At 45.2% G+C, this 27,745-nt stretch overlaps 1 protein-coding gene across 8 annotated transcripts in view; it reads right to left on the minus strand.

The window, feature by feature from the left end:
- Window positions 1–11,636: 11,636 nt before the first annotated feature.
- The window catches only part of KANK1 (KN motif and ankyrin repeat domains 1), a 193,853-nt gene continuing 177,744 nt past the window's right edge, over window positions 11,637–27,745 (minus strand). For 3 of the 8 annotated variants that reach the window (XM_033858138.2, XM_033858137.2, XM_073806180.1), the window contains 9 exons: window positions 26,592–26,789; window positions 25,833–25,941; window positions 24,362–24,604; window positions 22,870–22,957; window positions 19,646–19,865; window positions 16,905–17,047; window positions 16,068–16,268; window positions 13,894–13,992; window positions 12,310–13,320 (listed from right to left, as the gene is read on the minus strand). In XM_033858138.2, coding sequence (XP_033714029.1) covers window positions 13,258–13,320; window positions 13,894–13,992; window positions 16,068–16,268; window positions 16,905–17,047; window positions 19,646–19,865; window positions 22,870–22,957; window positions 24,362–24,604; window positions 25,833–25,941; window positions 26,592–26,789 — 1,364 coding nt within the window. In that variant the 3' untranslated portion in view covers window positions 12,310–13,257. Of the gene's footprint in view, window positions 12,281–12,309; window positions 13,321–13,893; window positions 13,993–16,067; window positions 16,269–16,904; window positions 17,048–19,645; window positions 19,866–22,869; window positions 22,958–24,361; window positions 24,605–25,832; window positions 25,942–26,591; window positions 26,790–27,745 lie in introns of those variants that run through there. The other 5 variants (XM_033858141.2, XM_033858140.2, XM_033858139.2 and 2 more) reach the window with 4 other exon arrangements.

Here is a 27,745-nt window from a genome sequence, read left to right on the forward strand (position 1 = left end):
GCAGTGCCTGGAAATTAAGCATCCTTGTTTGTTTTACTGGAGACAGCAGGACTCCCTCCAATTTTCCTCCTCCTTAGGATGGGAGTGATTTCTTCATCACTTGCTTTTCCAAGTATAACAGGCTTGGAGAGAGCAGCTATGCATTCTCTTTGGTTTTCTTTCTAGCAGGTTCCATCTTCCTAGTCAACGAGTCACACGACAAATATACCTGGGCAGGGCTGTCAGGTACTTGTGTGACTCTTCTGGGGTCTGCAGATTACTGGCCTGACCCTAACTCTAGTGGTGGTGGTAGGCTGGAGAGTGACACTCAGAGGCACATGGCAAACTACTGCGCTCTCAGTAGCCAGGGCATCCCCAGAATCAGACTTCTGTGCCTTTAAATAAGCAGAGTCTAGGATGTTTTAGGAAACCAGTTCTCGGCCTGAAGGATTTTCATTTGCTCTGTAGTTCCCAGATCATCCTGGTCAGGGAAAGAGACTCTGTCCCACGAGACCCAGGCAGAGTTTGGAGCCACGGACATTGTGTAAAAGGCAGGTGTAACTCAACTTGCAGTCTTTTCTCTGGGATAAACTTTCTTACTGAATTAATCTCAGATAAAGGGCACCTTGACTGATTTCTTCTCTGGAATCGAGTCTCTAACACTAGAAATATAATCCCACTGGGATATGCGGCTTCGGTGAAGACTGCTTTTCTCTCTACAAGGGGGGCAGTGTGGTACAGTGATTAAGTGCAGGGACTCTGGAGCTGCACTGGTTCCTGGCCTGGCTTTGTCACTTAATAGCTGTGTGATATTGGGCAAGTTCCTTAATCTCTATATGCTGTTTCCTCATCTGTAAAGAGCATAAAGTAATGTTGTACAACTACCTTTCAGGTCTACGGTGAGGAGAAAACGAGTTAACATGCATAAAGCAGTCAGAACAGTGCCTGGTGTGTAGTTAAGCGCTATATAAGGGTTTGTTGTTATTTTTCACTATTTGAAACCAGAGCAGAATGTGAAGTAAAAGGGTGTCATGCTCAGTAGCTTGGAGTAGTGATAAACAGTCTTGGCCTGGGAGACAGAAGTCCCGGTCTCCCTGATTAGGCTTCCCACTAAGTAATGGGGTAACCCTGAGCCACTCAGAGCTTCAGTTCCTTCACTGAAAATGAGATGCTAACCACCCAAGTGTCCATCAACAGATGAATGAATGAATAAAATATCACATACAATGGACCACTATTCAGCCATAAACAGGAATGAAGTTCTAACACAGGCTACAACATGGATGAACCTTGAAGACATTATGTTACATGAAATGTACCACACCTGCTTTTCCAAGTATAAATGTACCACCACAAAAAGACAAATATTACATGATTTCACTAATATGAGATATCTAGAAAGGCAAATTCAGAGACAGAAAGTAGAACTGAGGCAACCAGGGGGAGGGTGAATGGGAAATGAGTAGTTGTTTCTCAATGGTTACAGTTTCTGTTTCGGGTGATGAAACATTTTAGTAATGGATGATGGGGCTGATTATTCAACATCATGAATGAACTTAACGCCACTGAATCGTACACTTAAAAATAGTTAAATGGAAAACTTCATGTTATGTGTATTTTACCACCATAAAAAAAATCAAGAGAGGGAGAAATAAGCTGACTTTGAAGGAGTCAGACAGGTGCTATTAAACTTTGAAACTTTTATAGTCCATGAGGCTATAAATATGGGTTACCAGGAAAAAAATAAGGTGGTGATGACATTAGTCCAGGCTTCCAGCTACAGCCTGCTAGGAGGTAAACATCCCTTTTCTTCTAACACTTTCGTGCCCTTTGTTTTCTTCACGATACAGCTCTGGACAAATCTTCCCAGGCTTCCTACCTCCCCTTGGTTCTACTTTCTCAAGCGCCTGTTGCACCATAACTTGCTTGTTTTTTACTTGTCACCTATGTTATTATCTCCTCAATGAGGAAGGACTGTGCCCTCTCCAGCTTTTGTGCTACCCCCTCCCTACCCACAAGTCCCTGACTCAGAATGAGTCAAAATGGGTGTTTGAGGATGATTCCTCCCAGTGTTCCTTGCCATGAGGAACCACAACTATGGAGGACCTGGTTGCACCATGTCTGAAAACTTTTTAAACTTCTACTCTACCAACTAACAAATACAGCTTACCTTGTGACCCAGCACATACACACACACACACACACACACACACAAATACATATGTAAAGTTCATGAAATAATAGTTACCATTACTATACGTGGTACAACCTGAGATTTCTGATTTATTTGACTTTAAAAAAGTGCTTGTAGGGGCTTCCCTGGTGGCGCAGTCGTTGAGAATCTACCTGCCAATGCAGGGGACACGGGTTCCAGCTCTGGTCTGGGAAGATCCCACATGCCGCGGAGCAGCTGGGCCCGTGAGCCATGGCCGCTGAGCCTGCGTGTCCGGAGCCTGTGCTCCGCAATGGGAGAGGCCACAACAGTGAGAGGCCCGCGCACCGCAATGAAGAGGGGCCCCCCCACTTGCCACAACTGGTGAAGGCCCTCGCACAGAAACGAAGACCCCAACACAGCCATAAATAAATAAATAAGCAAATTAAAATTTTTAAAAAGTGCCTGTGGTTACATTGATTTTGGAATCCATGACTTGCTTGAAAAACACACTTAGGAGACTGGCTCCTGCTTGGGTGTGTCCAGCACTGGCCTCTAGGGGGAGCTGACAGGCCAGGTTGTTCGGAGGAAGTGGAGGAAGCAGTCTCAGCCTTGGCGGGGATCTCAGGATGCCTACATGAGCTCTCATACCCCTTAACAAGCCCCCTCAAAGAAGGACCAGCAGTGCTCGTTCAGGCCTTATTTAGTTGAACAAACACCTTATTTAGTTGAACAAACACCTTATTTAGTTGAACAAACACCTGTTTTGTCGATTTAATTGAATGAACTTTTCCCTCTCTCCTGGGGGTGCCGTTTAAACGTGTGGGGTGCTGGTTTTTGGAGTTCTGGCTTAGTACTCAGACGCCCTTCCTCCTGGGGCAGCACAGAGCTCCTCCCTTCCCTTTCTGCGTAACTGCCCTTCAGATGTGTCACCGACTGCCTCGTGTGAACGCCTTGTAGAATCTGTCACACTGGGCAGGTTCGAAACTGTACACTGTGCCAGGCACCCGCCTCATAGCCTCAGCAAACGAGACTGGTTCTGCTTGCCATTTTGGTTGTGAGGAAAGTGGGGTCCCTAGAAGGGAAGTAGCAGAAACAGCACAGCCTGGCCCTGGCGATCCTGGAACCCATGCACAGAGAAAAATCTCCATGGCACGTGAAGCCAGCTGCAGTGAGGACAGCCGGCCTGGCCTGGGCTCCCTCCCTGATGCAGGTGCGAGAAGACATCCACCTCAGCTCCAGCACAGCTCCTGTGTCTGTCTGAAGCCAGGGGCCAACAGCTGTTTCAGCCTTCCTCTGGGAGCGCCGGGAGGGTCAGGCCTCAGGCTGGTGAACCGCATCATCTTCAGTGGCTCTCACTGTATTTGATAGTTAACATAGTTCTTATCCTTGCTCTTCTACAGTCAAGTGTGAGAAGCACTGTTACGGTGATGACTGCAGTCTGCTCCACCTTTCCAGTGGGACCAGGAATGAATGCCTCGGTATTTTGAGTAGATTCAGTAGACAGCTTATATCCAGAGCAAGCCAGAGGGTTAATATACCGTTAAGCAATGAGGAGTTCCTTTCACTTCTTTAGCAAGTGGTAAAGCTCTGGTCTCGGCCAATGGCCTCACTCCCAACCTCAACATTCACACCCCCGGCGTGGCACAACCCACATCCACGCTCCACGTGACCCGTTAGGCTGGGATCAGCTATCAAGGGGTAAGGGCCATGCCTTTTAGTAAGTGCCCAGAGACTGAGCCGGACTTACTTGGTTAAGACTGCCTCAGAGCAATCCCATGGACAAGAGTTCAGAAATGATTATGGAGCCGTTCCCTGTTGGCCACGGGAAGTAGCCAAGGCCTGTGGTGAAAATAAAGCTCGCCAGCTAAGCGCTTAAGGACTCCAACATGACTGACGCTAGTCACCTCTCTGATTGTACCAGGAGGAAGCCAGAGGCTGTGGAGATCAAACTCCCCGTCCTGCTTTCTGGTGTAGGCTCCCCAGTAAGAACAGACTGGAGATAACTAGCTGCTCCCTCAATTGTGCCCCACCCTGATCCTTCCCAAAAATACTTACAACTGGCTCCCAAGACTCTTTTTTTTTTTTTTTTTCGGTACGTGGGCCTCTCACTGTTGTGGCCTCTCCCGTTGCGGAGCACAGGCTCCGGACGCGCAGGCTCAGCGGCCATGGCTCATGGACCGGGGCACAAACCCGTGTCCCCTGCATCGGCAGGCGGACTCTCAACCACTGCGCCACCAGGGAAGCCCTCCCAAGACTCTTATATGACAACACTCTTCTCTTCCAGCTGCTTTTAGGCCACCCCCTCACCCCCAGCATGATTTCCACCAAGCTACCGTTATCTGTCCACGGCTGAAGTTCACAGTCACTGGATGCTCTGCGGCAAATAAGTCTAGTTAGGAGCTCCCCTGTGGCGACAATCATGATAGTGAGAATGGTATGCTGAGGACTTACATAAGGCCTCAAGAGAAGACCTGATTGACTATCTCCACCCTTTACCGCAGGTATTTAAAAGGAGGGTAATAGAAGTACGTCTCTTAAGCAACCCCCAAATCCTGGCCAGAACTATTACTGGGGGAGGATCTCACTGTGAAAGATTTATTGCATTTTATGGCTCCAAATCCTTTACTTCTGTCGACAGCCAAACACTCTGACATGTGGCTTTTTGGTTCATCTCACAGAAGAGGCAGGACTTGTTTCCCGATCTCCTTGAATCTGGGCTGGCCTTGTGACTTTCTTGGCCTGAAAGAATGCCATGGAAATGATGACGTGCCAGTTCTGAGCCTAAGCCTCAAGGAGCCCTGTCCACGTGTTCTTCTTGCATCTTTGTTGCAGCCATGAGAACAAGCTTGGGCTATCCAGCTGGAAGATCAGAGGCATGTGCAACAGACCTGAATTGCCTCAGCTGCCTGGCCAAAGCCAGTCTTGATCCGCTGACAGCAGTGAGTGAGACTGGCCAAGGTCGACAGAACCATCTGCCTGGATATGTGAGCAGTAACTGCTTCTTGCTGTATGCCACTGAGGCTCTGAGAGCTGTGTGTTACACAGCATTATAGTTGCCATAAATAACTGACACGACAACTTAGGAATGGGAGAATGATGCACCCCTTGAAGAATTATTAGAAGCAACTTTCACCTTCAAATAAAATGAGTTCCTGTAGATTGCTTCTTCACTTGCACTGATTACCCCACGGTAAATATCCTTCACTGGTCTTCAACTCTAGATGCATTTAAATCTTGGTAGAAGCCAGAGAATGAGCACGAGAAGTGAAAAGTCATTCTTCATTAGGCCTCCAATGAACAGAGGTGGAGCAGCAAAGACTAGAAAAGTGACACCTATCTACATTTCCATAGACTTTGGATAATATGGGACTTTCCTACCCAGATGGGGTGGGATGTTTGTAGCAGTTAGTATTTCTTATTTTGGCATCTACATGTAGAGGCCAGCATATGTACAGATCACTGAAAAGTCATCTTTGTAAAACTTATTGGTGGGTAGTGGCAGTGCCTGTGAAGGAAGGCCACAGGGGCCCACTGGACCAGGAACCAACCTGAAGGATCTCCCTGCCTATAAAGGCACCTAGTGCATGTCCATAGCTCTGGGGTCAGAGACTGAATTGAGATGAGTAAGAAGAGGGAGGAGAAATCAGTGTTTCACGGGAAAGGGGGCAACTTGTTTATATCCTCCCCCATCTATAAATTAATCTCTGAGAGACAAGACTCACTTTCAGAAAGTACACTTGCTGACGCTGATTGATGGCAGGCCTTGAATGACCAAAGAATACTAATGAAGTTCCTCCATAAGCCTCACTCAGTCACTGTCAGAATATACGACCAAGTGTGTAACCAAATAGTCAGAAGTTTGGTGTCTGTCTTAAAAGCCCTGCTGTATGTTTCTAGTCTGTGTAATATTTTAAAAGGTAGAACAGAGTACTTCTACTTATCTTCATGTGTCAGAGTTTCGGGACCCCCATCTCAGGAGGCCAATAATCCTGCAACTGCTAGAGCACAGCAGACTTGGATTCATTAATTTGCTTTGCCAGATTCTTATCTGTGTTTCTGATCCACACTGAAATGAGAGAAGCTAAGCACTGCCACTGTCTCTCAGACCATGGCATGAGTGTCTAGATGACCACTGTCCTGGCTCTGTAAAGGGAAACCATTGTATGCCTCTGCCTGATGGCAGAGGAAGAACACAGAGCTGGAATTCAGAGGCAGCAGCTGAGAGGTGGCAACACGGCACACCCGCTCTTCCATGCCTCACTGGGGTTTCGGGAGGAGACAGTGATTTTTCAAGGAGCATTCATGAGGGAGTGAGTCAACACAAAGAGACACTCAGTGGCATTAACATAAATAAAGATTTCTTTCTAAGCGTAATGTGTGGGTCATTTTTTCTTACAAGACTGCTGTGATTCAAGTGAAGTCCTCTGACCAAATTCTAAAACCCAACTCTGGATGAATACAGGATTTATAAACACTTGATATTATTATACAAGCTGTAGAAAGAAAGAGTTGCCACTAGACAGTAACAGCTTTGCAAAATTCAGTTATTAAATTGGGGAGCACAAGTTCCACAGGGAGCAGCTTAACTGTAAGGCTTAGTCACTGGAAACCTCAAACAAACAAACAAACAAAACCCCACAAAGATTAGAGAGTTACAGACACTTAGGAGTCCCATCAGCAGGTACTTGTGGTTGAGATAAGGGGAAGTCCACTTATAATACTCCTTCCCTTGAGCAGTGTTCTCAAAAGCGTGATCTCCAGGCCAGCGGCAACAGCATCACCTGGGAACTTGCTGGAAATGCCAATTCATGGGCCTCTTCCAAGACATACTGCCTCAGAAACTCTCGGTAGGGCCCAGCAATGTGTCGTCACCATCCGTCCTGGGGATTCTGATGCATGCTCAAGTGTGAGAACTACAAGTTTATAAGATGCAATCTGCCTTTCAAGATACACAAGACAGTGCTTTCCTTCCCAAAGAGATTTAGTCCTTAGTACCCAAAGGCATTATGCAGTGGATGACCTTCTCTCCTGTGCATCTAGGATGGTACTGGTACTTATCATTCTTGGGAAAACTAAGAAAGAGCCATTCAAATAGTTTCCTGTGTTCTGTGACTGATTCTCCAATGACAGTAACCTTGCTGTCAACACATCAGCTACTAAGCCCTTTGGTTACAGCAGCATCACTTCCTGGAAGCAATTTCTATATCAATATAGAAAATCTAAGTGATGCTGTGGTCACAAACCACAGCCTAACTTCCCTAACTCAATGTAATAAAGGTTTATTGTATCGTACATAACACACCTGTAACACAGGTCGGCAGTGGAACCCTATTCCATGCAGTCCCTCGGGGAGCCAGGATGACTTCCATCTCAACACTTGGTTCCATGATCACCATGAAGGGGGAAGAGGACCTGGTGAACCGTACACTGGCTTTGAAAGCTCCCATCTGGAATGGACACATGTCATGTCACTTCCACTAGTGTTTCATAGGCAAAGCAAGTCACATGGTCAAGCCTAACTTCAAAAGTGGACGGGCAGTACCCATAAAAACACCTGGAGGATCTGAAGACAACCTGAATGACTCCTATTCCAGGTTATGCTTGGGCCACAATACTCGTCGTGTGCAAAGCTGTGTATTTACATTAAAGAACTGGCAGGGCCGAGAGCTCTCGGTCTTACATTCACTCTCTCTTTGTTCCTACTGACCTTCAGATCAACAAAACTGACACCTTTTCCACAAACGTTTTCATTTTTTTAAATGAAAAAATACTGAAGTTAAAATACCCACAGGCAAGTGCACAGATCATGAGTATACAGCCTGATGAATGATCATAGCAGGGCAGCTACGTCAAGGCTGGGAGAGGGATGGCTGTCAGGGGTGCCCAGCCCCGCTCAGGTTCCCTCCCAGCCATCTCCTTCCCTGTTCCTAATGGGAACCCTAACTTCCAACGCTCATTCATTTCACACTCACTCACTCAACTAGGATTTATCAGCCAGGGACTGGAACTTCTCAGCCCTGGCAGGTGTTACAAACCCAAGCACGAACGCCGATCTTACTAAGCTTCCTGTCAGGGGGCTGGCTCTTCTGGGGTGCGTCGGGGGTGAACTCTCTGAACTCTCAGGGACTCACTCTAATTAATGAGTATTGTCTTTATTATCTGTTTATTTAAGCACATTCAGTATTTCATAACAGAGCAGATGGAATCAGGGCCGGAATCTCTGCTGCCTGACACGTGAAAAATAAGTGGCCCGCCCTGCTGGCATGGGGTTCCCAACAGCCACCCTTTCCAGCGTTGAGCTGCCTGATACCACTGGGCCAAGCAGCTCCTGCCCACCTGCAGTTCAGGTGTTTTCCCTTCTTCCCCGTCATGCAGCCTCACCCTTCCAAGTAGCTCTAGGGCTGGGCTAAGTGGATCTTTCTGGGTTAGGGAATGGGGAACAAGTGTGAAACTTATTTTGTCCAAGATACAAGATTGCCATTTGGTCTTAGGAGTATTTCTTATGCAGCTTCCACTATCTGAAAATTAGGGAGATTTTTTCCATTCCCTTGCCTGTGACATCATCAAAGGTCTTAATGGAGAGGCAGTGGGGCAGCTGGTTTCCTAAAGGCCAGCTCTTCCCCCAAATGTCCTCAAAATCCTCAAAATCAGACATATCGGTACAAGCATGCACCCGTAAAACATGGTACTTTGCTTTCCAGCTTCTCTACAAAAGCCAGAAACTCGGGCCCCCAGGTATCTCAGGGACACCAATACAAGTGCTGACTAACCCCATCTTTCACCCTTAAAGAGCTGATGTGACCTCCCAACTCCTCCCCATGGGAAAGAGCCATGACTCTGCGGGGGAGGGAGGGCAAGTGTGTGTAAGCTCGGGAACACTGTGACCAGCGGTTCAGCGACATCCCTTTGCGGTGATCGTCTTTAACAGAATGTACTTTAAATATATTTTTATGATCAGTTGGCTTCTAAATTACAGCCATGCTGAGTAAGTACAGAGTAAACATAATGATTAGTAATTTCCTTATGGCAGAAAGTAGCACCAAATAGTCTCCGGCTAAGGCCCAGGGCTCAGAAAGAATTGTGCTTTCAGTAAAAAAGAAAATAGAAAATGGTCCTTATTCCAAAGCCAAAGCAACAGGCCATGACCTTCTTCTTCCTGTGCGGTAATAGTCTTGCTTCACGAGGAAGTGGGGAAGGAAAAGATTAACTTAGGAAAATACTCCAAGAACTGGCTGCCTGCTTAACTGCTGTCACTCACGTACGGAGCCGCCCCCTCCTCCTTCTGTCCCGTAAACACAGAAAATGGATCCAGGGCAGCCCTGACTCCTGGCCTTCTGGAAATGACCACTCCAGGAGATGCAGAAACGTCACTGAACACGGAAAAATGCCACACAAAGACTATACACACGCAAAGATAAATGATTAAATGTCATGTTTCCTCTTTCGTCGTAGCTCTCCCCACCCCACCTAACTTGTTTGGAAAAGAACATAGGAATGGCATCTCGTAATTCAGGAATAATGACATTCTCTGTGTGGACCAAAGGCCACATTAAGAAACACCCAGGATGCTTGTTAACAATGCAGATTCCCAGACCTTAAGAATCAGAATCCTCAGGGTGGGGCTGAGAATTTGCATTTTCAGCAGCTCCCTCATGAAATTCTTACCCATGCTGTGAAGAGGATGGCTCACACAAAAGCCTCACAAAAACAAAACTATCTCTACTTGCAGCAGGCCCCGCGCACCCCGAAAAGGACTCATTAGAAATGTTATTTCCTTTGAGGGAAAAAATAGCAGTTTTCTTACCTGATTCTATCTGCAAGGGCTGTTACGTATCCGCAGTATTTCAGTATTACAAAAGTCTGGGATAACACTGTTCTTCTCATTAGCGTATTGGCAGCTTACAGGTAAGGACCCAACACTTCATGTATTTGGGGGACTACTGCCAAGAGCAAGGCCTCCTCCCCCAGGGTAAATACAGGATTTAGTCCATTTAGTCATAATGGTAGCAGGACAAATGGTCAGTTTTACTTTCTTTAACACTGAAGTCTCAAGGTTCCCACTGCTCTATTCCTTTTGTCTCGGGGAGGATTCTGGCCTTCAGCTTCCAAATTTCCAGGGCAAGGGTGTCTGGGAAATTGGCTCTCTGTCACTTAAAGGTTTAGCCTTCTCTTCACTTAAGCTGGAAAATAAACTCAGGAGTCTCCAGCCCTATGCCGGCCTCACTTGGGGACCTTGCCCAAGCCTCCTACCACAAATCCCTTTAAGGACTTGTGCCTCAATAAATCACAGCTGTACCGATGGGGAGAGTCAGACTGGTTTTTATAGTGTGCCAAGATCCCAAGATAAAAAGCATTCTAAGTGCCCAGAGTTAGCAGAGCAAACAAGGCACAAGCCAGCATGTGCTATCCAGAAGTTAGCTCCTTAAATTCCTCATTCCACAATAAAACAAGCACTTATTTTCTTTTGCAAAACTTAGCACAAGAAATCCGAAATGCACCACGCAGATGTAGGAATTCATTTTCTCATGCATGGATGATATGAATGCCTTCTTTTCTCAAATGGAACAAAGAAAATTCCCAGGACTGCAAACCACCTGAGATACAGCCCTCCTTGCTGAAAAGGCGTGCATTTCGTTAAGGGGCAGAAAACTCACAGCCCCACTTTTCTTCAAACACAAACTCTTCTGCTTTAATTTACTGTGCTATTTCAGGTCTGAAGGAACTTGGGTTTGCATAACTATCTGAACTGAAATTTAGCCCAGATCCCAGAACTAGCAGATCTGCTCTGGGAGGGAAAGAGACACTCATGACTCCAGGTAGCTGTGACCTCACTTTGATGGGTCATGAAGGAGGATGGCCCCTCTGCCCCAGAGGCCCTGGAACCGTACTGGGAGAGCATCTGTTACCACCCAAGGTTGGCCTGAATTGCCAGCACTCTTTTCACAGTTCCAGGTTCTCTAAAGATGCAAACCTCTGAGCCCCTGAAACAGGAGTTCCTGAGCCAGCACTGTGATGACACATCTCTTGGAAAAATCTATTCTCTGGCCTCTTTCTCAAACTCAATAATGAGTGAATAAATGAAAGAAGGAAGGAGAGGAAGAAAGGAAAGAGAGGCTTAAGAAAAGCCTCAGTGATATTTCTCCAGTGCACCTGGCTCTCACAAACGGCCCAGGTTAAAGTTCACCACCAGCAACTGTGCCAAAACACCTGGTTTGCATTTTGGCTGCCATGCTTCTTCATTTTAAATGAGAAGGAATCAATCCCCTTTACTTTTTAAAAAGGACTTGAAAACAGGTGCTGTTGGGCCAACAGCACGCTGAAATAAAAAAGTCTCTCCGGGGGGGCTTCCCTGGTGGCGCAGTGGTTGAGAGCCCGCCTGCCGCTGCAGGGGACACGGGTTCGTGTCCCGGTCCGGGAAGATCCCACATGCCGCGGAGCGGCTGGGCCCGTGAGCCATGGCCGCTGAGCCTGCGCCCCGCAACGGGAGAGGCCACAGCAGTGAGAGGCCCGCGTACCGCAAAAAAAAAAAAAAAAAAGTCTCAGTGGGGTGGGATAAATGGGAGATTGGGATTGACACATATACACTACTATGTATAAACTAGATAACTAATGAGAACTACTGTATAGCACAGGGAACTCTACTTAATGCCCCTTGGTGACCTAAATGGGAAGGAAATCTAAAAAAGAGGGGATATCTGTACACATATAACTGATTCACTTTGCTGTACAGCAGAAACTAACACAATACTATAAAGCAACTATACTCCAATAAAAATTAATTAAAAAAAAAAAGTCTGTCTGGCTTCATCTTTCCTTTCTCATCACTTCCGGTTTCAACCAGTCACCCAGCAGCTGCCCCCAAATTAGAGTCAAGGACCAGTGCTTCTGCACCTGAGAAGAGTTAGCTCAGGAGTTAACTTGGAGGTTACCTGTCTGATGAACTGTTTGCCTAATTAGGTCTTAAATTTCAGACTCATGACGTGCAACCTGAGTAATGAGCAGAGCTGGAAACGGAGTAGTTCTCTCAGAAGACGTCTCCTCTCGTCAGAGCCCTGGACCAGTGGACTGGGCACTCACCCTACCCATGCGCTCCATCCATCAGCTTTTGCTGCCACTGCTGTAAGTCAATAGGATCGGGGCAGACGGCTGTCAGAGATGAAGCAGGGACAAGCAAAAGAGCTTAATGAAATTTTATTTTGAAAATATGGCAAGAGTCTAAGGCACTTCAAACATTTAAATACATACAAGACCAAAGCAAATGTGGCATGGGATAAAAGAATCCATAAATATGTGGAGAACTATGCTATGCTTCTCTAGAGGCAAATATATAGCCAATTTCTCTAACACAATTCAAATTTTATCATTAGATACAGAGCTGTGCAATTATTAATAAAAATATGGTAATGTTACATGTCATTCTTCAGGTCTTTAATTACTATGGAATATAAAAGTTGAAAATACTGCATCAATTTTATATAGATACCCTTTAAATAAAACGTCATGTAATGCATCGACCTAGATAAAACCAACTGAAAAGACTTCCTTTTGCTAAGTTTTAAACTTTTTGAGAGTTTCAACTTTTATTTTTAAACCAGAAACCAGCCCAGGCCCAATTCACCGATGATCAAAGTCATCTCAACTTCCTTACTTTAAAATAATAAAGACAAAAGAAAAATCAACAAAACCATCCTGGAATGGAATTTTCAAAGAGCTTTCCAATGGTTCCACGTTTGGTAAATATAAATACTTGTGGGAAAGTTTAAAAACACCATTCCAGTGAGAACCTGATACTTCTCAGCACTGGTAGGGGGTGGAGAGAAGGAACAAAAGTTGCCCACTCAGATCAGGTTACTATTTCCTACAACTGTACATAACGGAGCAGAGACTCAACAGCAAGTGTGCCCTACACAGACGGAAGATGGCCAGAAGGGAGGCGTGTGTGCCTGGCCAGCAATCTCCTGCTGGCTCAGCTTCCACTGTGGCAGCTCCAGCCTTCAGCCCTTGGCTTTATGCGTTCTGTTTGCTGGTGAGCTCAGGCACAAAATACATTCAGTATCTGTCAGCCCAACAGGAACAATTAGCAGCTTAGTGGTGGCATGTAAATGGACGGTATTTGCACATAATCAATCAAATGAACCTCGGTGGGTGGGACCAGGAGATGTCTTCCTTCCAAGCCTAGGGGTGCCCTAGAGACCAGGAAAGGAAAAAAACTGGGGGTTAATTAGTGACCTCAGGTAGATGTGTCCTCTGCGACACAGGAACTCTGTCAGCCACAGCTGAGCACCACCTATAAGCCAGAGCGAGGAGAGCTGGAACACAGCACACAGTCCACTAGCAGGCGCAGCTCTGGGGCCAGAGGGCTTGGCAGTGCCACGTCCAGTTGTCCTGGGAAGTCAACTTCCCTCTCAGAGTGAGCTCTGGGACCACAGGCTGCAGCTCCCTGTCTGCTTTAAGAAAAATGCCAGGACGGCGGTATGTATTTATGGGCTCAAGATGTGCCATTTGGATAATTCTGTCCAGAATAAACTCTTCCTGTGAGGGCGTGAGGACGAGCAGGCATCCAGCCTGTGCTGTGCTAACCATTAGCACTCCTGGCCTTCTGGGTGGGGCAAAACTGATGAATTCTTCAGTTCTAGACTAAAACCTTGACTTTCAGAATCATTATAAAACCTGTATCTCCTGTCAACTCCCCGAGGAAGGGGGCCCACTAGTCTGGTGGCTTTTAGCCTGTTTACAAATGCCAAGTGCACAACACTGACCGGAGACTGGGCTTTCGCGAAGTTGACGTGGGCATACAGCAGAACGGCGATGTCCTTGTGTCCTGCCTCCAGGGCTATTGAGAGCGCGGTGCTGCCATCCTTAAGAGGAGATGAAAAGAGCAAGCTAGGCTGGATTTCTCAAACTTCCAGGTAGCCCAAAGGGTAACAACACAAAACTCTTTCAATTAGATAAGGTTCCCCAATCTAGCCATCTGTTCAGTCTTTTAGGAAACTTTTCTGGACCTCTAGGTGTTAGCCCTGAAGGATACAAGGATGACAGAGGCACAGCCCCCTACCCTGCCCTCAGACAACAATCACCCCATTATTGCCTTTGTTGTTGCCTCGTGGTACTTAGTGTGTAGGTCTGCACACCATGGAGACTCAACAAAAGCAGGCTGCCCACCAGCAGTGGGCAGGAGGTGAAGGTAGGGGGTAGAAACATAATTTAGTGGTTTTTTTTTTTCCCTTATAATTACAAATGAACGGTCAAGTAGCGTGGTGTCTGTTTTGACGCCCTGCAGTCTGCCAAGGATCTCTTAACTTTCCTCTTGTGGAGGGAGCCGATCCTACAGCCCTAGCCACCCCTGGAGAATGCTCCGAGTCACATCTACATGTAAGCACCACATCCTGCTGTCTTGCAGAAATGTATCTTATGGAAATACGAGGGGAAACACTAAATATGGGAAAGAAAAATGTTCAGTTAAATGTTTGCTTTCCATTAAGATGCAGGAACTTAGATGGATATGAAGATGCATCAAGACAAAAACAGCATCCTGGACATCAACTCTACCTCAATCAAAAGTAGTAACGACAAAAAGACAAAAAACAGCACAACTTATTTTCTGTCTAGTCTTGGAATAAGGATGCCCTTCTGGTCACCAGCAGCTGGAAACAATTTGTGTGTGGTTTGAACCTTATGGTCCTCCGTCCCACTCTGAATTCTGGGAGTTACTTTGCTTCTGGAGGCCAGCTGGATGCCCTCCCATTCCTTTAAGGATAAGGAAGTAGACAACGGGCAGAGGGAACCAGGATTTCTGGAAGTTACTGTGGTGCAATGGTCTCTTATTATTAGATCTACCAGCTGTTCTTTGCTAAGAGTAGAAGTAAAAGCAAACAAACAAAAACAAGGCACACGAAACACAGACTGTTCTTAAGGAAAGAGAAGTTGGAAACTGGCCCTCTGCTGCAGTGGAAGTAAAGGGAATCTGGTGCAACCGCAGCTCACGTGCTCCTGGGGAGGTCACTGCAACTGCAGAAACCAGTCAGTCTTTCCTGCCAGTAAATACCTGCACTGATTTGCTCTTCCTGTTGGCGTGAGCCCACGAGGATCTCAAGTTTAGTGCAAAGGGGGATGTTTTCCCTCTAGCCTTTTTAGTAGGGTTTGGGGCTGATGGAAGCTCCGGTCCAAACCTGTGCTCCACAGAGATAAACTTTCAAAAACAGAAGCAACCCAGCCAGACCTCTGGGACCTTTGGACCTTTGAGCCATGTCGCCACCTAAATGTTAGTTCCTGTGCTGTGACCTATCGGTACTCCTCCCCTTTGGTCTGGAGACATCCAGAGCAGCAGGTTTCCTTGGAATGTTTTCCAGTCAAGGGGTTATCTGGGAATGGGACAGCTTGGGAACGGGGAGAGGAAGGAGATGAGAGTGACGATGATGGGAACAGCCCAAGGAGGAGTGCGAAGATGGGCTGAAAAGAAGCCAAGATGGTCCGGATTCCCTAGCTGATAAAATGTCACAAATTATTTACTCTGATGGGCCCTGGTGAAGGGTTTCCAAATGGACCAGGGGCCTGGTCCTCTCTTCGTAGTGTACCCATTAGTTGCCTACACTGCCTACTACATTTGATTCTGTATTGTAAATCTGTTTATTCCACTTCAGTATACTGGTTCTCGTACATGCCCATCACCTTCTTCCTTTTATAAATGTTTGGGGTGAGGCCTATTTATCTTTCTGCCTTTGCCTTTAGTTAATGGGAGTATTAGTTTGCAAACAGTAAATGCTACCACGCTGGGCCATGAAGGGAAGTGGCCTGGATGGCAACGCAAATCCCTGAGGAGAATAAAGGAGGATTTGTTCTCTCCCCTGGTCAAGCAACACTCACAGAACCCCACCCCCAGCCCCCGCAACTGTGTCCAGGCCAGGGGCCTGCAGGACCACTGGAGACCGCTTACATTGTCCTCCAGGTGGCCATTGCAGCCTGGCTGGGCCAGCAGCAGCTTGACGATCTCCACGTGCCCGTGCTCGCTGGCACACATCAGGGCGGTGGAGCCCTCGTCGTCCTGAATGTTGACGTCAGCCCCACAGGCCAGCAGGCCCTTCACCATGTCTATCCGCCCATGACTGACGGCCAGCATGAGGGCTGTTTGTCCTGCCTGTGGGAAGAAATGACAGAGGACTTCAGAAGCACATGCTGGGCTGGCAGCGTGTGACCTGCAGTGGGGCTGTGCCAGGGGAAGGGGAGGAGGGAGAGTGATGAAAGGGGAAAACATGGACATGGAATTACTTGGGGCCCAGTGGTGGAAAGGCATTGGAAAAACTAGTTTCTCGTGAGCTATGAGCTAATAAGTAAGATCATAAAGTAATGAGTTAATTTTTCCCTTTAGCTTGGAGGATCTGTCTTATGACAGCTAGGAGCTGGAAAGTGCAGAAGATGGTCACAAGGCAACTGTGAACACATCTGGATGAGAGGCGCTCTGTGCTGGGCATGAAGATGCTATAACATGGAGACAGTCAGGAAACAGTGGTCACCAGGTACATGGTGGGGATCCCTAGTCACTTACTGGCAGGCTGACCCACGGTCCACATGCATACTACTCCAGAGAGAACGCAAGGTAATGGAGGGAGAAGTTTCCAATGTGAAGTTAAGCCAGTGTTTCCTCGGTGTATTTGGTCGTAAGGACCACCGGGCAGCCACATGGGCTGTGCTGAGTGGCGAGAGCACGGCAGGGGCACCCGGGCAGGTCAGAGCTGCATCAGCCAGCACAAACCCTGGAAGCAAGCGCGTTCACCTGGCTGGCTTTGGCGTTCACGTCCCCACAGGCAAAGAGTTCCTCCACAACTCGCATGTCCTTCTCTGCTTCCACGGCGGCAAGGGCTGCCAGCATGATGGGGGTATACCCCGCCTTGTTCTGGTGATCCACGTTACATACATCTGCAAAGACACGAGTCTCTTTAGGGAGGAGCCATCTCCTAAAAGCGTCAGTTGTCCCCATGAACTAAAGGTACGGAGTTTAGAAAAGCCCAGTGAAATGGCCTTAGGTAGTCAAAGTCCCGGAGTGACTCAGAAGGAAATGTGAGAGGTGTTTCATACCAAACCAAAGAAAAAAATTTTTTTCTATTTCATGACAAATGACAGCAAGCTCTCACAGCACCTCTTGTTTGCAACTGGTGGTTGAACTGCAACAGCCTGGAGGTCTAGGAGGCTGTTCTAAGTAATGGTTGCTTTGAAGAATAAACAATAACGTGGGATCTAGATACTAATCTGCGTCTAGAAAATCACCATTTTGGAGTGAAGAAGGCGGTGAGAGCTACAAGGGACAGAAGGATTTGTAAACGCTCACATAGGGAACACTGAATATGGCATTCCCCACTCATAAACCTCTGTTCACTCTGAGACCCTGAGTTTGCTGCTCTGACTCGTTTGGGGCCCTTGGAAGTAGAATTCCAATCACACGACACCCAGCTCTAGGAATCGTGGTCTGACAGCAACTGCAGTTAAGTCCCTTAGAGACTGTCAGGGACTCCCAGATCCAATAACCCAGACCTTTTCTAGTCCTATAATTCTTAAGGAGTCTTCAGGGCCTAAATTATCCTCCAGGCCTTTTAAAATTCCTTCAGCACTTTCTAATAAAATGAAAGGAATGGAAAGAAGCTTTTTATGTGTGACCAGATATAATTAAAATGCTTAGGGTGTTTCCATCACTGGGAGTGAGAAGAGAAGGTACCGTGAAAACGTTCTTGAGTTCTAAAAACAACAGCACACTAGGGACATAAGGGCATTTACAGTAGTGCTTTTTTTTTTTTTCTTTTTTTGCGGTTCGCGGGCCTCTCACTGTTGCGGCCTCTCCCATTGCAGAGCACAGGCTCCGGACGCGCAGGCTCAGCGGCCATGGCCCACAGGCCCAGCCGCTCCGCGGCATGTGGGATCTTCCCGGACTGGGTCACGAACCCGTGTCCCCTGCATCGGCAGGCGGACTCTCAACCACTGCGCGACCAGGGAAGCCCAATAGTAGTGCGTATTTTTTAACGTAGAAAAGGAAAAAGAAAAGAAAAAGGTTGTCTGATGGAGAAGCGGGTGAGCAGACATGGTCTTTGAGGCTCCTCAGTTTCTTTGGCGTTCGCCTCTTCTCTGCGGCTGCTAGTATCCTAGGTTCACAAACATGCTTTACGAAGCCACAATCTCAGTCTATAATGGTGAGCAGTAAAAAGTGAAGTAAATCCAGAAAAGTGATTAACCAAAGCCATCCAACAATGGAATTAAAATAGTTTAATTTACCAAAATATCTTGTCCATGCAAATTTTCTAAGGGTGGATTAAACTGTTACTTTCAGGGGCAATCCTGAAATCTTGTTCTTAGCTTTCCTGGATATCATCCACTTCTCTGTTTAAACAGTAACTCTGGCTGACAGTATCACCAGCTCTGTTTATAGTCTGGCAAGTCTGAAAGGAAGGAGGCTTGGAATTCCTTCCTTTAAGCTGGAAACAGTTTTATCCTAACATGGCCCCTAAACTGGGGACAAGCAAACTTAGAAGAGAAAAAAAAGATAAATCTGTTTGGTTTCTTCTGTGCCTTAATCCAACATCCCCAAAACAGAGTAGAAAAAAATTGGACAGTTGGGTCAAGAAGCAGAATGGGAAAATTGGACAATTGTATTGCAGATTCTAAATCAGATGTTCACATTGTGTTCTCATTAGACTGAGGTACTGTGAATTCTGTATCAGTTATACTAGAAGTAAAAATATGTATTTCAAAAATAAATAAAAGTGATTTAGAGACTCAATGTATCACAGGGCTGTTCTATTTGAACAAAAAGTTGAAAGCTCACTATGTTGCAAGGGGACCCTTCTATGTGCCACCGCCTCACTCCATGTTTAATACATCCACTGGCTATATTCTGGAATGGCAAATTCCAATTACAGACAAAAATTTTCACTGCTCTCGTTACTATGGTTCAGATGTAAGAACAGCATTTTCTTTTCTCTATGCTGCTTCCCCAGGAACAGGGTGTATTTTGGCGGGAATGGTGTTGATTCTACCACAATCTGTTACAGTGGCTTTGCCTGGCCCCCATCTTGACTAACTGCACAGCTCTGCAAGGCGGCTGGAGCGGGGCATGGAACAAGGACAAAGAGAGCAGCTCACAAACACTAAAGCTTTGACTCTGGCCCCAGGCGCAGCATTCTGCCTCTTGACAGTGAACCCACCAAGCCTGCATGATTCAGCTCAGGCAGGAACATGAGTCATGTGTGTTACCAGGGATACAACTCATCTGAACACAGCTAAACTGCAGCAAGAACACCCTCAACACCTCCTTTCAAAACAGATCTGGAGTCTGTGTCACCCCGTTTTGTTTAAACCTCAAGCCTCCCATGAATGACTCAAGAACGATTCTTGCCACATCACAGGGGAAAGCAAAGAAAAGGCTGTTTAGGATGGTCACAGAACTGGGGATCAGCTGGATCAACCAGCTCCTTCTAAACGAGTCACAGCCCGAGTCTGTCAGAGAAGAGACAGGGACAACCAACGTACCAGCGTCCAAGAGCAGCTTCACAATCTCGAAGTTGGAGTGGGACACACTGTAATGGAGGGCGGTGTTGCCGTTCCCGTCTGCCATGTTGATGATGTGACGCAGGACGTCTGGGGAGATGGCCTCAAAAGCGGCTATGTAGTCCCCCACCATGGCTGGGATGGCTGACTTCTGACTGGACACGCGGAACCACTCGTGCTGGAGAGTGTTCAGACAGAACCGCTGCCAAAACACCGAGCCATCGGCCATTAGTTCTTCTATTTATAGACATTTCTGAGACCTAGCTGAAAGCCTAAGAAACCAGGCCTTTTATAGTCAAAAGTGTGTGCAAATAGAATTTGCTCTCAAAAAACAACTAATGAAACCCAGAGCTCTCAGAGAAGCCTCAAATTCCAAACTGAAGTATCCTTCCTGATTTTAACACACACACATATTGTAACTTCTATAGGCCTATAGCACTGTGCAAGAATTATACCACCAAGGCTCAAATTCTGACTCTGCTACTGACGAGCTGTTCGACGCTGGGGAAGATACTTATTCTGTGCCTCAGTTTCCTCATCTGCAAAATGGGGATAGTAAAAATACCTTTCCTTCACAGTGTTTGTGATGAGGACAAATGAGGCAACACATGTAAACCACTTAGGCCAGGCTCCATTTATTATTGAACTATTAATATTATGTAGGGACGCTGGCCTTGCAAATGATTTTCATCGTAATCAGGACAGGAGAAATTACTTAACACAATTATGCTGCCTCCTTCCTGTCCAGACCAACTTCAACTCCTTCAGCATCTCCACAGCACTAGGCTGGGAGACCATAACCGTGCAGGCAACCCAATTCCTACTCCATCCCAAATACAAATGTTCAACCACAGAAAGGGAATAAAAAGCAAGTCTGAAACAAATTACTTTTTCCCATTAGGATCATCTGTATCTGGTCATCAGCCCCACTTGCTTTCCCTTAGGCTGTAGACACATGAACGTGGCATTTGTTTCACGGATAATCAAGTCAAACTTGGACATGAAGTTCAATGTAGACTGGGCAGAGCCAGTGCTGGAGATGGGGAAAACCACAATGCTTTTTTCATGGGCCCTCTTTCATATGAGTTTATCATTCATTTGTGCTTTGCTTGTTCTTTAAAAGTTTAAAAATAAATCAAGAAAGATGGAAAGCTTATGTCAAAAGCACCAGAACCCATGTAGTCTTCTTTCTATAGAAAAGGTGGAACTGGGATTACAGAACACACCCATCTCTTTATCTTCCTGCTACTAATTATTCAGGTGTATCCAATTCAATCATAGTTTGGGTCACTGGAGGAAAAGGGTCCTGGCCAGGAAATAATTCACTTAATTTTTCTTTTCTTCTGCTCACTCTTTCACATATTCAGATTTCATTTTTTGGATGCCTCACACAGAAGAAAGGGAAATTATGGCGTCTGGGTGTCGAACTCAGTTACAGCTACATATTCAGTGTCCTGACATGGTTACATGGCCCTGGCATTGTGATCATTCACATGTCCAAGACTTTTCACAGCACAGCACTTTAAACACTTCTTTACTGAATGAATATCCAATCAACAAAAAAAATGTAGCAATCCTGGAGTATATGCCCGACAAAATGCTTGACAATTGGGGCTACAAAAATGTAAAGTCCTCCCTGAGGACCACATAACCTAGTATTTTGGGGAGGGTAAAAGAAAAAGTGTATTAAAGCTATAAAATCTGGGGTCTGAAAGCACCAGTTTTAAGTTCAGGTTAAACCTAGTAGGAAACATTAACACTGCAGTGACTTTTCCTTGTTTTACTATTTGTGACCAAGGCATAGACAGGCACCTAGTCTATACTGATGGAGTTCAACATGTAGATCCATGGCCAGGCCAGGGACTTCGTCTAGTATTTCCTTCTATAAACATCATTGCCATGCTCCTTTTTCAGCACAGTATTTGAATGTCAAGATTCAGCTGGCTCTGATGATAAATTTAAGTTTCTATAGCAATATAAACAAATAGGAGAAGATACCATAATTAAAAAAAAAAAGATGCCATATAATAAGGTAACATGCTTTAGCTGGGATAAACAAAACATGGACCAGTACTTAAGATATGTATAATCTAGTCCCAGCATTAACTAGCAGTTGACACTCCAGGCAAGACTCGTAATCTTTAGGGCCTCAGTTAAAGCAGGATGGACCAGAATAGAGTGGCCTCGTAGACACACGCACCCATGTGCTTCTCAAGCCTGTGCCAACCATCACCAATTCTTCTTCAGATTGTGTTTGTTGTATGAGGAAGACTATTTGCCTTTCCAGCGTTCGATAATTCCATAAATCCCTTCTAGGCTTAACATTTTGGTTTCATAATTCTATAAACCCATGAGACCTATGAAACAACTTTCTCACCGGCTGCGGACTTAAGTTATTTAGCATAAAACTTTCATATTAAATCTACTGCTAATATGCAAAGATTCAAATGCACATTACTATCTAAAGTAACATGAGATGCTACACTTTCTCAATGCACTGAATAGAGCTGTCAACCAGACGGCTGGTCTAACCTATGAAAGAAGCCACACATCTAAATGTCACCAATGCATGGGAGAGCAACACTTGTAAAGGATATCAGATTCACCATTGCCACGGATACATTTGTCTGTCCTATGTTATGCTATTCGTGCTCCCTAAGGCAACTACCAACCTCTTTGCTTCTGAATCTCAAGCTGCGAGAAGATAAGTGCAGTTATTTCTAGGTTTAAAAATAGTGACTGCCTGCATTCCACATCAGAACATAATATGCAGTTTCATAACTGAAAGGAATGCTGACCTCGGTCCAGATAGGTTTCTCTTAAAAACAAAGGCTAACTTAAAAAATTCTGGGATTCTGCTCCCTAGATCACAAGTTCTGTAAGCAACAGAACAGGCAGAAAGGTGACGAATGACTGAAATTAGCCCTCCTTTCCATGTGCAACTATATGCCTCGCAGATGCTCAGCTCCCAAGCAAAGTACAGGGTGGAGAAAGGAGATCTGAAATCAGGCCTGAGGGAAACGCTCACAGGGTGGTCTGGTGAGCAGGGCAGCGGGATATTCACTCTGCCCACACACACTAGGAATAGTCTGGGGGAAAAGCATGCAGGCAACAACAGCTCAGGGGCAGGCTAGAGAGGCCTCATCTGTGGTGTCCACTCAGGCACTTTGTACAGACTGGGGATAGTGTCTGTAGGTCAGACTCACCATATCCTTGCTGGTCAAAGCTTTGGGGTCATTTATGTTATTTTTCAGTAAGTTGCATGCAGACAACATCTTTTCACTTAGTTCATATCTAAAAGGGGAAAAAATAAAAGAAAGAGAGTTCATGACTGGCCACAAAAGGAAAGGCATTTTTACCTGAAACTCTATAACCCTTTACAAGACCGGAGGCCCCAAGTCAATCCTGGCAGGTTGTGGTGCCGCTAGTGCTTGCCTGGTGGCGTCTAGGCGTCCGAGGACTGACGTTACCACACAGAGCCAAGGCCTCCAGCCAGAGCTCGGATCTTTTCATGAGGGTAGCTTTCGGCTTTGCCACTCTGGCCTGTGTGACATTATGGAATAACACTTGGATATTTATTGCTCCTTTTGTTCAAATTCTTAAAAATATTTTTACTCTTGAGGGGTTGAAGAGGTCTGAATTACCACCTACCCATTACGCTGACCAGTGGACCACACGTCTGAAATCACATTTGGTGACTCAGGAAGTGTTTGTTTAACCCACATGAAAATATAAACTTAAAAGTCAGATGACATATGGTATATAAATTATACCTCAATAAAGCTGTTCAGAAAAAACCAACAGATGTCAAGTTATTGAGCCATTTGAAAATACTTGGAAATATAAACTAAAGACACTTACCTTGTGTTAACGCAGTTAAACATTCATTTGCCAAATTAGAGATAAGTTTTCTGAAATGTTCTAGTTACACTTCACATGGTGAAAAACCATATGGAAATTTCCAACTGTTCTACTCTCTCCTGTTTTATAAGCATCAATTCCATATTTGCTAAGTCTTTAAAATTGTCTACACTTTTAGGTACATGTTTCAGCCAACCAGAGTGTTTATTTGATATTTCAGCTGCTGTTTACGACATTCCCAAACTCATTCTTGTGGTGTTCCCAATCACTCAATGAGCAACAAAATATGGGCATGTGACTGATTACATCATCTTTATGGCAAATGTGATCTTCGGTTGAGGCCAAAAACTGTTCCTCTCACACACAGTGATCCTGTAATAACAGTACTGACACCTGTATGAGGATAAATGGCTAATGATAAAATCTGAAACTTAAAAATGTGAAATGTGTTGGTCACAAAAAATTCTAATATACCTTTAAGTATAAGGTGGGTTGTTCAAACAACGGAAGCTTTAGTGGTGCTTAACAATTATGCGGATGGTGACTCCACATGTAATAGTAGATAGCAAATAGTTAAAGAAACAAAGGTGAACAGATATCAAGCCCTTCTCTCTGCTACTATAAGAGATCTAGCAGTTATCATTTTTGCACTTGTATTTATTAGCATCATGACAAGAGGTACACACCTCTGAGGCACAGGTAAAGTTCAGCCCTCCTTTGGCGAGTGGAAAGACCAAACTCATAGATTCAACTGCACAGTCTCCTCATCGGCCAATCCTACTGCCAAAGTACATCAAACATGGGAAGGGTGAGGGGAGGGGGGGGAGTGTACCACACCTCTCTCTGATTTCCACCTTCTCAGGTTCACATTCTGGAACCTGCATTTCATCTTCCACCCTGCTGGACGTGAGACCTTCCACATTAACTGCGTGGTGGCCTTCTGCCATCCCCTGAGTGTCTTGGTCCTCCTCTTCGTCCTCCACTTCCTCAGGAGGATACTCGGGGACATCACACTCGTCATCTGACTCGGAAGAAGAGCTTTCATCTGAGCTGGAATCATCACTTGAAGTGGTTTCATACCTAGGTGGCAATTGGGAGTTCAGGAGATGCAAGGTGTGCCCATAAAGACCCAGTGACAGAAATGTTTATGAAGGGAAACCTGCTAACTGACTCCAGAAATTTCATCAGTGGTTTTAGACCCTGTACTTAGAAGTGCGGAGTAAGGTCTATTTAGAAGTCTGGTGGTTTTGAATGGGTTCTCACTTAACAAGGAATAACCTAGGGTGCCAAGTGGTATCACATACCACTTGCAGAAAAAAAAATATGTATATATATATATGTATATATATATATATATATATATATATATGTATATATATATATATATATAGAGTACCTCTGGCTTAATATAAATCAAAGGAAATTCATTTTATGGAAACCAGGTCTGTAGGTTTTCATCTTTGCTGTTCCTTTTCTTTCCCCCTTTCATTCTTCTTATTTTGTACCATTAATTTTCCCAGTGTCCAAGGTGAACATATTATGTAAGTTACCAATAGTTTCTCTGGTACATACTTTCCAAACTGTGGGACATATTACCCAATAAAACGTTAAAGATTTGGAAAACAGACAGCACTGTTATATCTTTGTGGTACGCACTACTATAAATATTATCTCAACTAACTCTGCACTACTGCTTTCTTGTCAAGGCCATGAATGGATTAATAGATTAATTGCTTTGATTCAACTGTAGGAAGACAAACAGGCTTAACTATTGATCTGGGCCAATTAAAGGAGAAGGAATAAACAACTAAAACACATTCTATTTAGAAAGCAAAGAACCGATGGCATGGCGAGGTTACTCTTCAGGTGAAAGGCCCTACTATTTTGTCTGTAAACATGGAGAGCTAAGCAAAACAACCCATTCTGAAGGAGTGGATGACTATCCCTGGACCATGGAGTGATGTTCTCAGTCTCTGGTTGTTGCTCAGTTCTGATACAGTTAAGTACACGCTGTCCAACAGGGAACCTGCTGCCTGTTGCTTTTGTTGAAGACTGTTTGTTTCAGATCAGAGGTGAGAAGATGTAAATTACTCAGCTTCATCACGTATCCTTTCAAGAGTGAAATATCCTTAAAGATAGCAAGAAGAGAGAAGAGAAGCCCAAATGCACCTTTCTGAGGAGGGAATCTTCCGTCACCCAGATGTGGTAGCATTCCAGACCAGGCACCTTTAAATATGACTTGAGTAGGCAGGAGGCAAAGGAAACAGACAGACCGCGTATAAACACTAGTACCACCATCTTTCCTTACCCTCCATTAATGCCAACAAACTGAAGATTCTTTTTCGCTCCATTTGAATCTTTGTTGGCATCTTTCTTCTTCATGATGGACTTCAGTGTACTTTCATTATTTGTACATACTGTGGAAAAGTGAATCATGGTGATCAAAATTAATACAACTCATACCCATACAAGTTAAGTGAACAGGTACGCTTTCTTCATGTACATTTATTTTTTTATTCATGTTAATATAGATCTTGGCATGTATATATGAGAAACTTGCCCAAAATCCACTGGAAAATTGTGTGCATGCAAAGAAAATACTTCAAAGTTCCATTAATAATGTTCTTTAAGTGAAAAAGAAAAACCATTCATCCTTCCAGACATAACAAAAGCAGTGACAACTAGCATCTGTATCAGGCTTTACTGTTTATAAAGTGATGTCACGTCTCACTTGATCCTCAGAAACCATCTAGGCACTAAGATAGGGATTATTAGTGTTTTTTTTTTCAGTTGAGATAACCTGGAAAAAAATGTATACCTGCCAAACTATGAAAGAGTGAAATGCTGTTTAAAATATTTTGTAATTTGCAACATCAGATGAGTTTTCTTAAGGGGACTGCATGGCTTTCTTTGATAATCTTAAAGATAATCTAGGCCTACCTTCCTAACAACTGTGTAATCATTCTTCCAGGTCAATTTATAAGGCACACTGGCATTAGACTGGAATGCTGACAACTCTGGCCCTAGAACCCTGATGCCGAGAGGGGCCGTAAGTGAGGAAAGTTACCATAGAGGCCAGCGGCTATCTGGTCGTCTGTCAGGTTCACTGGAGACAGCGTGCTTTCCTGAGTGGGGAAGGTATCCTGGCTGCTGATGGGTTTCCCTTCTGTGGTCCCCACCTCTTGCTCATGCCGGGATGTCTGGGAGTTTAATGGCCCTCCTGATTGAAGACTTCCACACTTACAGGTGTATTCCAAATTACTGCCTGTCAGGAAGGAGAAGGTTGTAGAAGTGTGTGATGCTAGGACCAAATAAAATGGGCTAAATGGTATAAAAAAAAAATCCTTGCAACTCATCCTTTTCTCAAGTGCTTTTCTGGTGTTTTCTTTTTGCATAATTGGCATTAATAGCCAAGCCATCCAAAATCAAACCCCCAAGGCCTTCTTGACCGTGATCCCTTCCCTTTATGACCACATCTGGATCGGTCCAACTCCACAGTGCCTCTCTTCTCTCTGTTCTGGTGCTACCACCTAACTTTGGCCTGGGCCACCAGTGTAGCATCCTGACTGTCCCCTTTCCTTCACATTTCCCCCTCTCCCGCACTGCTGCAGAGTAGAACTCCCACTCAGCTCAAATCCCATCCTAACTCCAGCTAAAACGAAACCTAAAAAGCTCCCCACCACTCAGGAAACGTAGTCCATACTATTTAGCCAGATTCTACACCACCTGCCACTCGGCACCAACTTACCTCTCCAAGTTTATTTCCCACCATACCTGTGGTCCTTTTTGGGGTGTGAACTGCACCCCAGTAGATGGAACTCCTCCCAGTGTAGAAAGTGGGGTCTCTTACTCTCCTAAGAGCACACCCGCCTTAGCTTATTTTCTTCTACCTGGTGATGTTCCTTCCCCACCCTCCCTCACATGGCCAACCTTCCCATCGCTTCCTCTTCCGAGCCTTCCCTCATCTCCCTACCGGAAATTAACTCTCCTTTCTCTGAACTCTCATGGCCCATCTTTCAGACTCTCTTATAAGATCTATAATACAATGTAGTAGTTGATTCACGTGACTGTCTTAGACTCCCTTCTTGTCTGTAAATATTTTGAGGGTGCCACATGGTTCTAATCAACTTTGTTTCTCTCACCACATCTTCTAGGTTGCTTTTACATATGTTAGGTACTTAATATTTGTTTACTGGACTTCCCTGGTGACACAGAGGTTAA

This window comes from Tursiops truncatus, chromosome 6 (assembly GCF_011762595.2).
Source record: "Tursiops truncatus isolate mTurTru1 chromosome 6, mTurTru1.mat.Y, whole genome shotgun sequence".
Lineage (NCBI taxonomy): Eukaryota > Metazoa > Chordata > Mammalia > Artiodactyla > Delphinidae > Tursiops > Tursiops truncatus.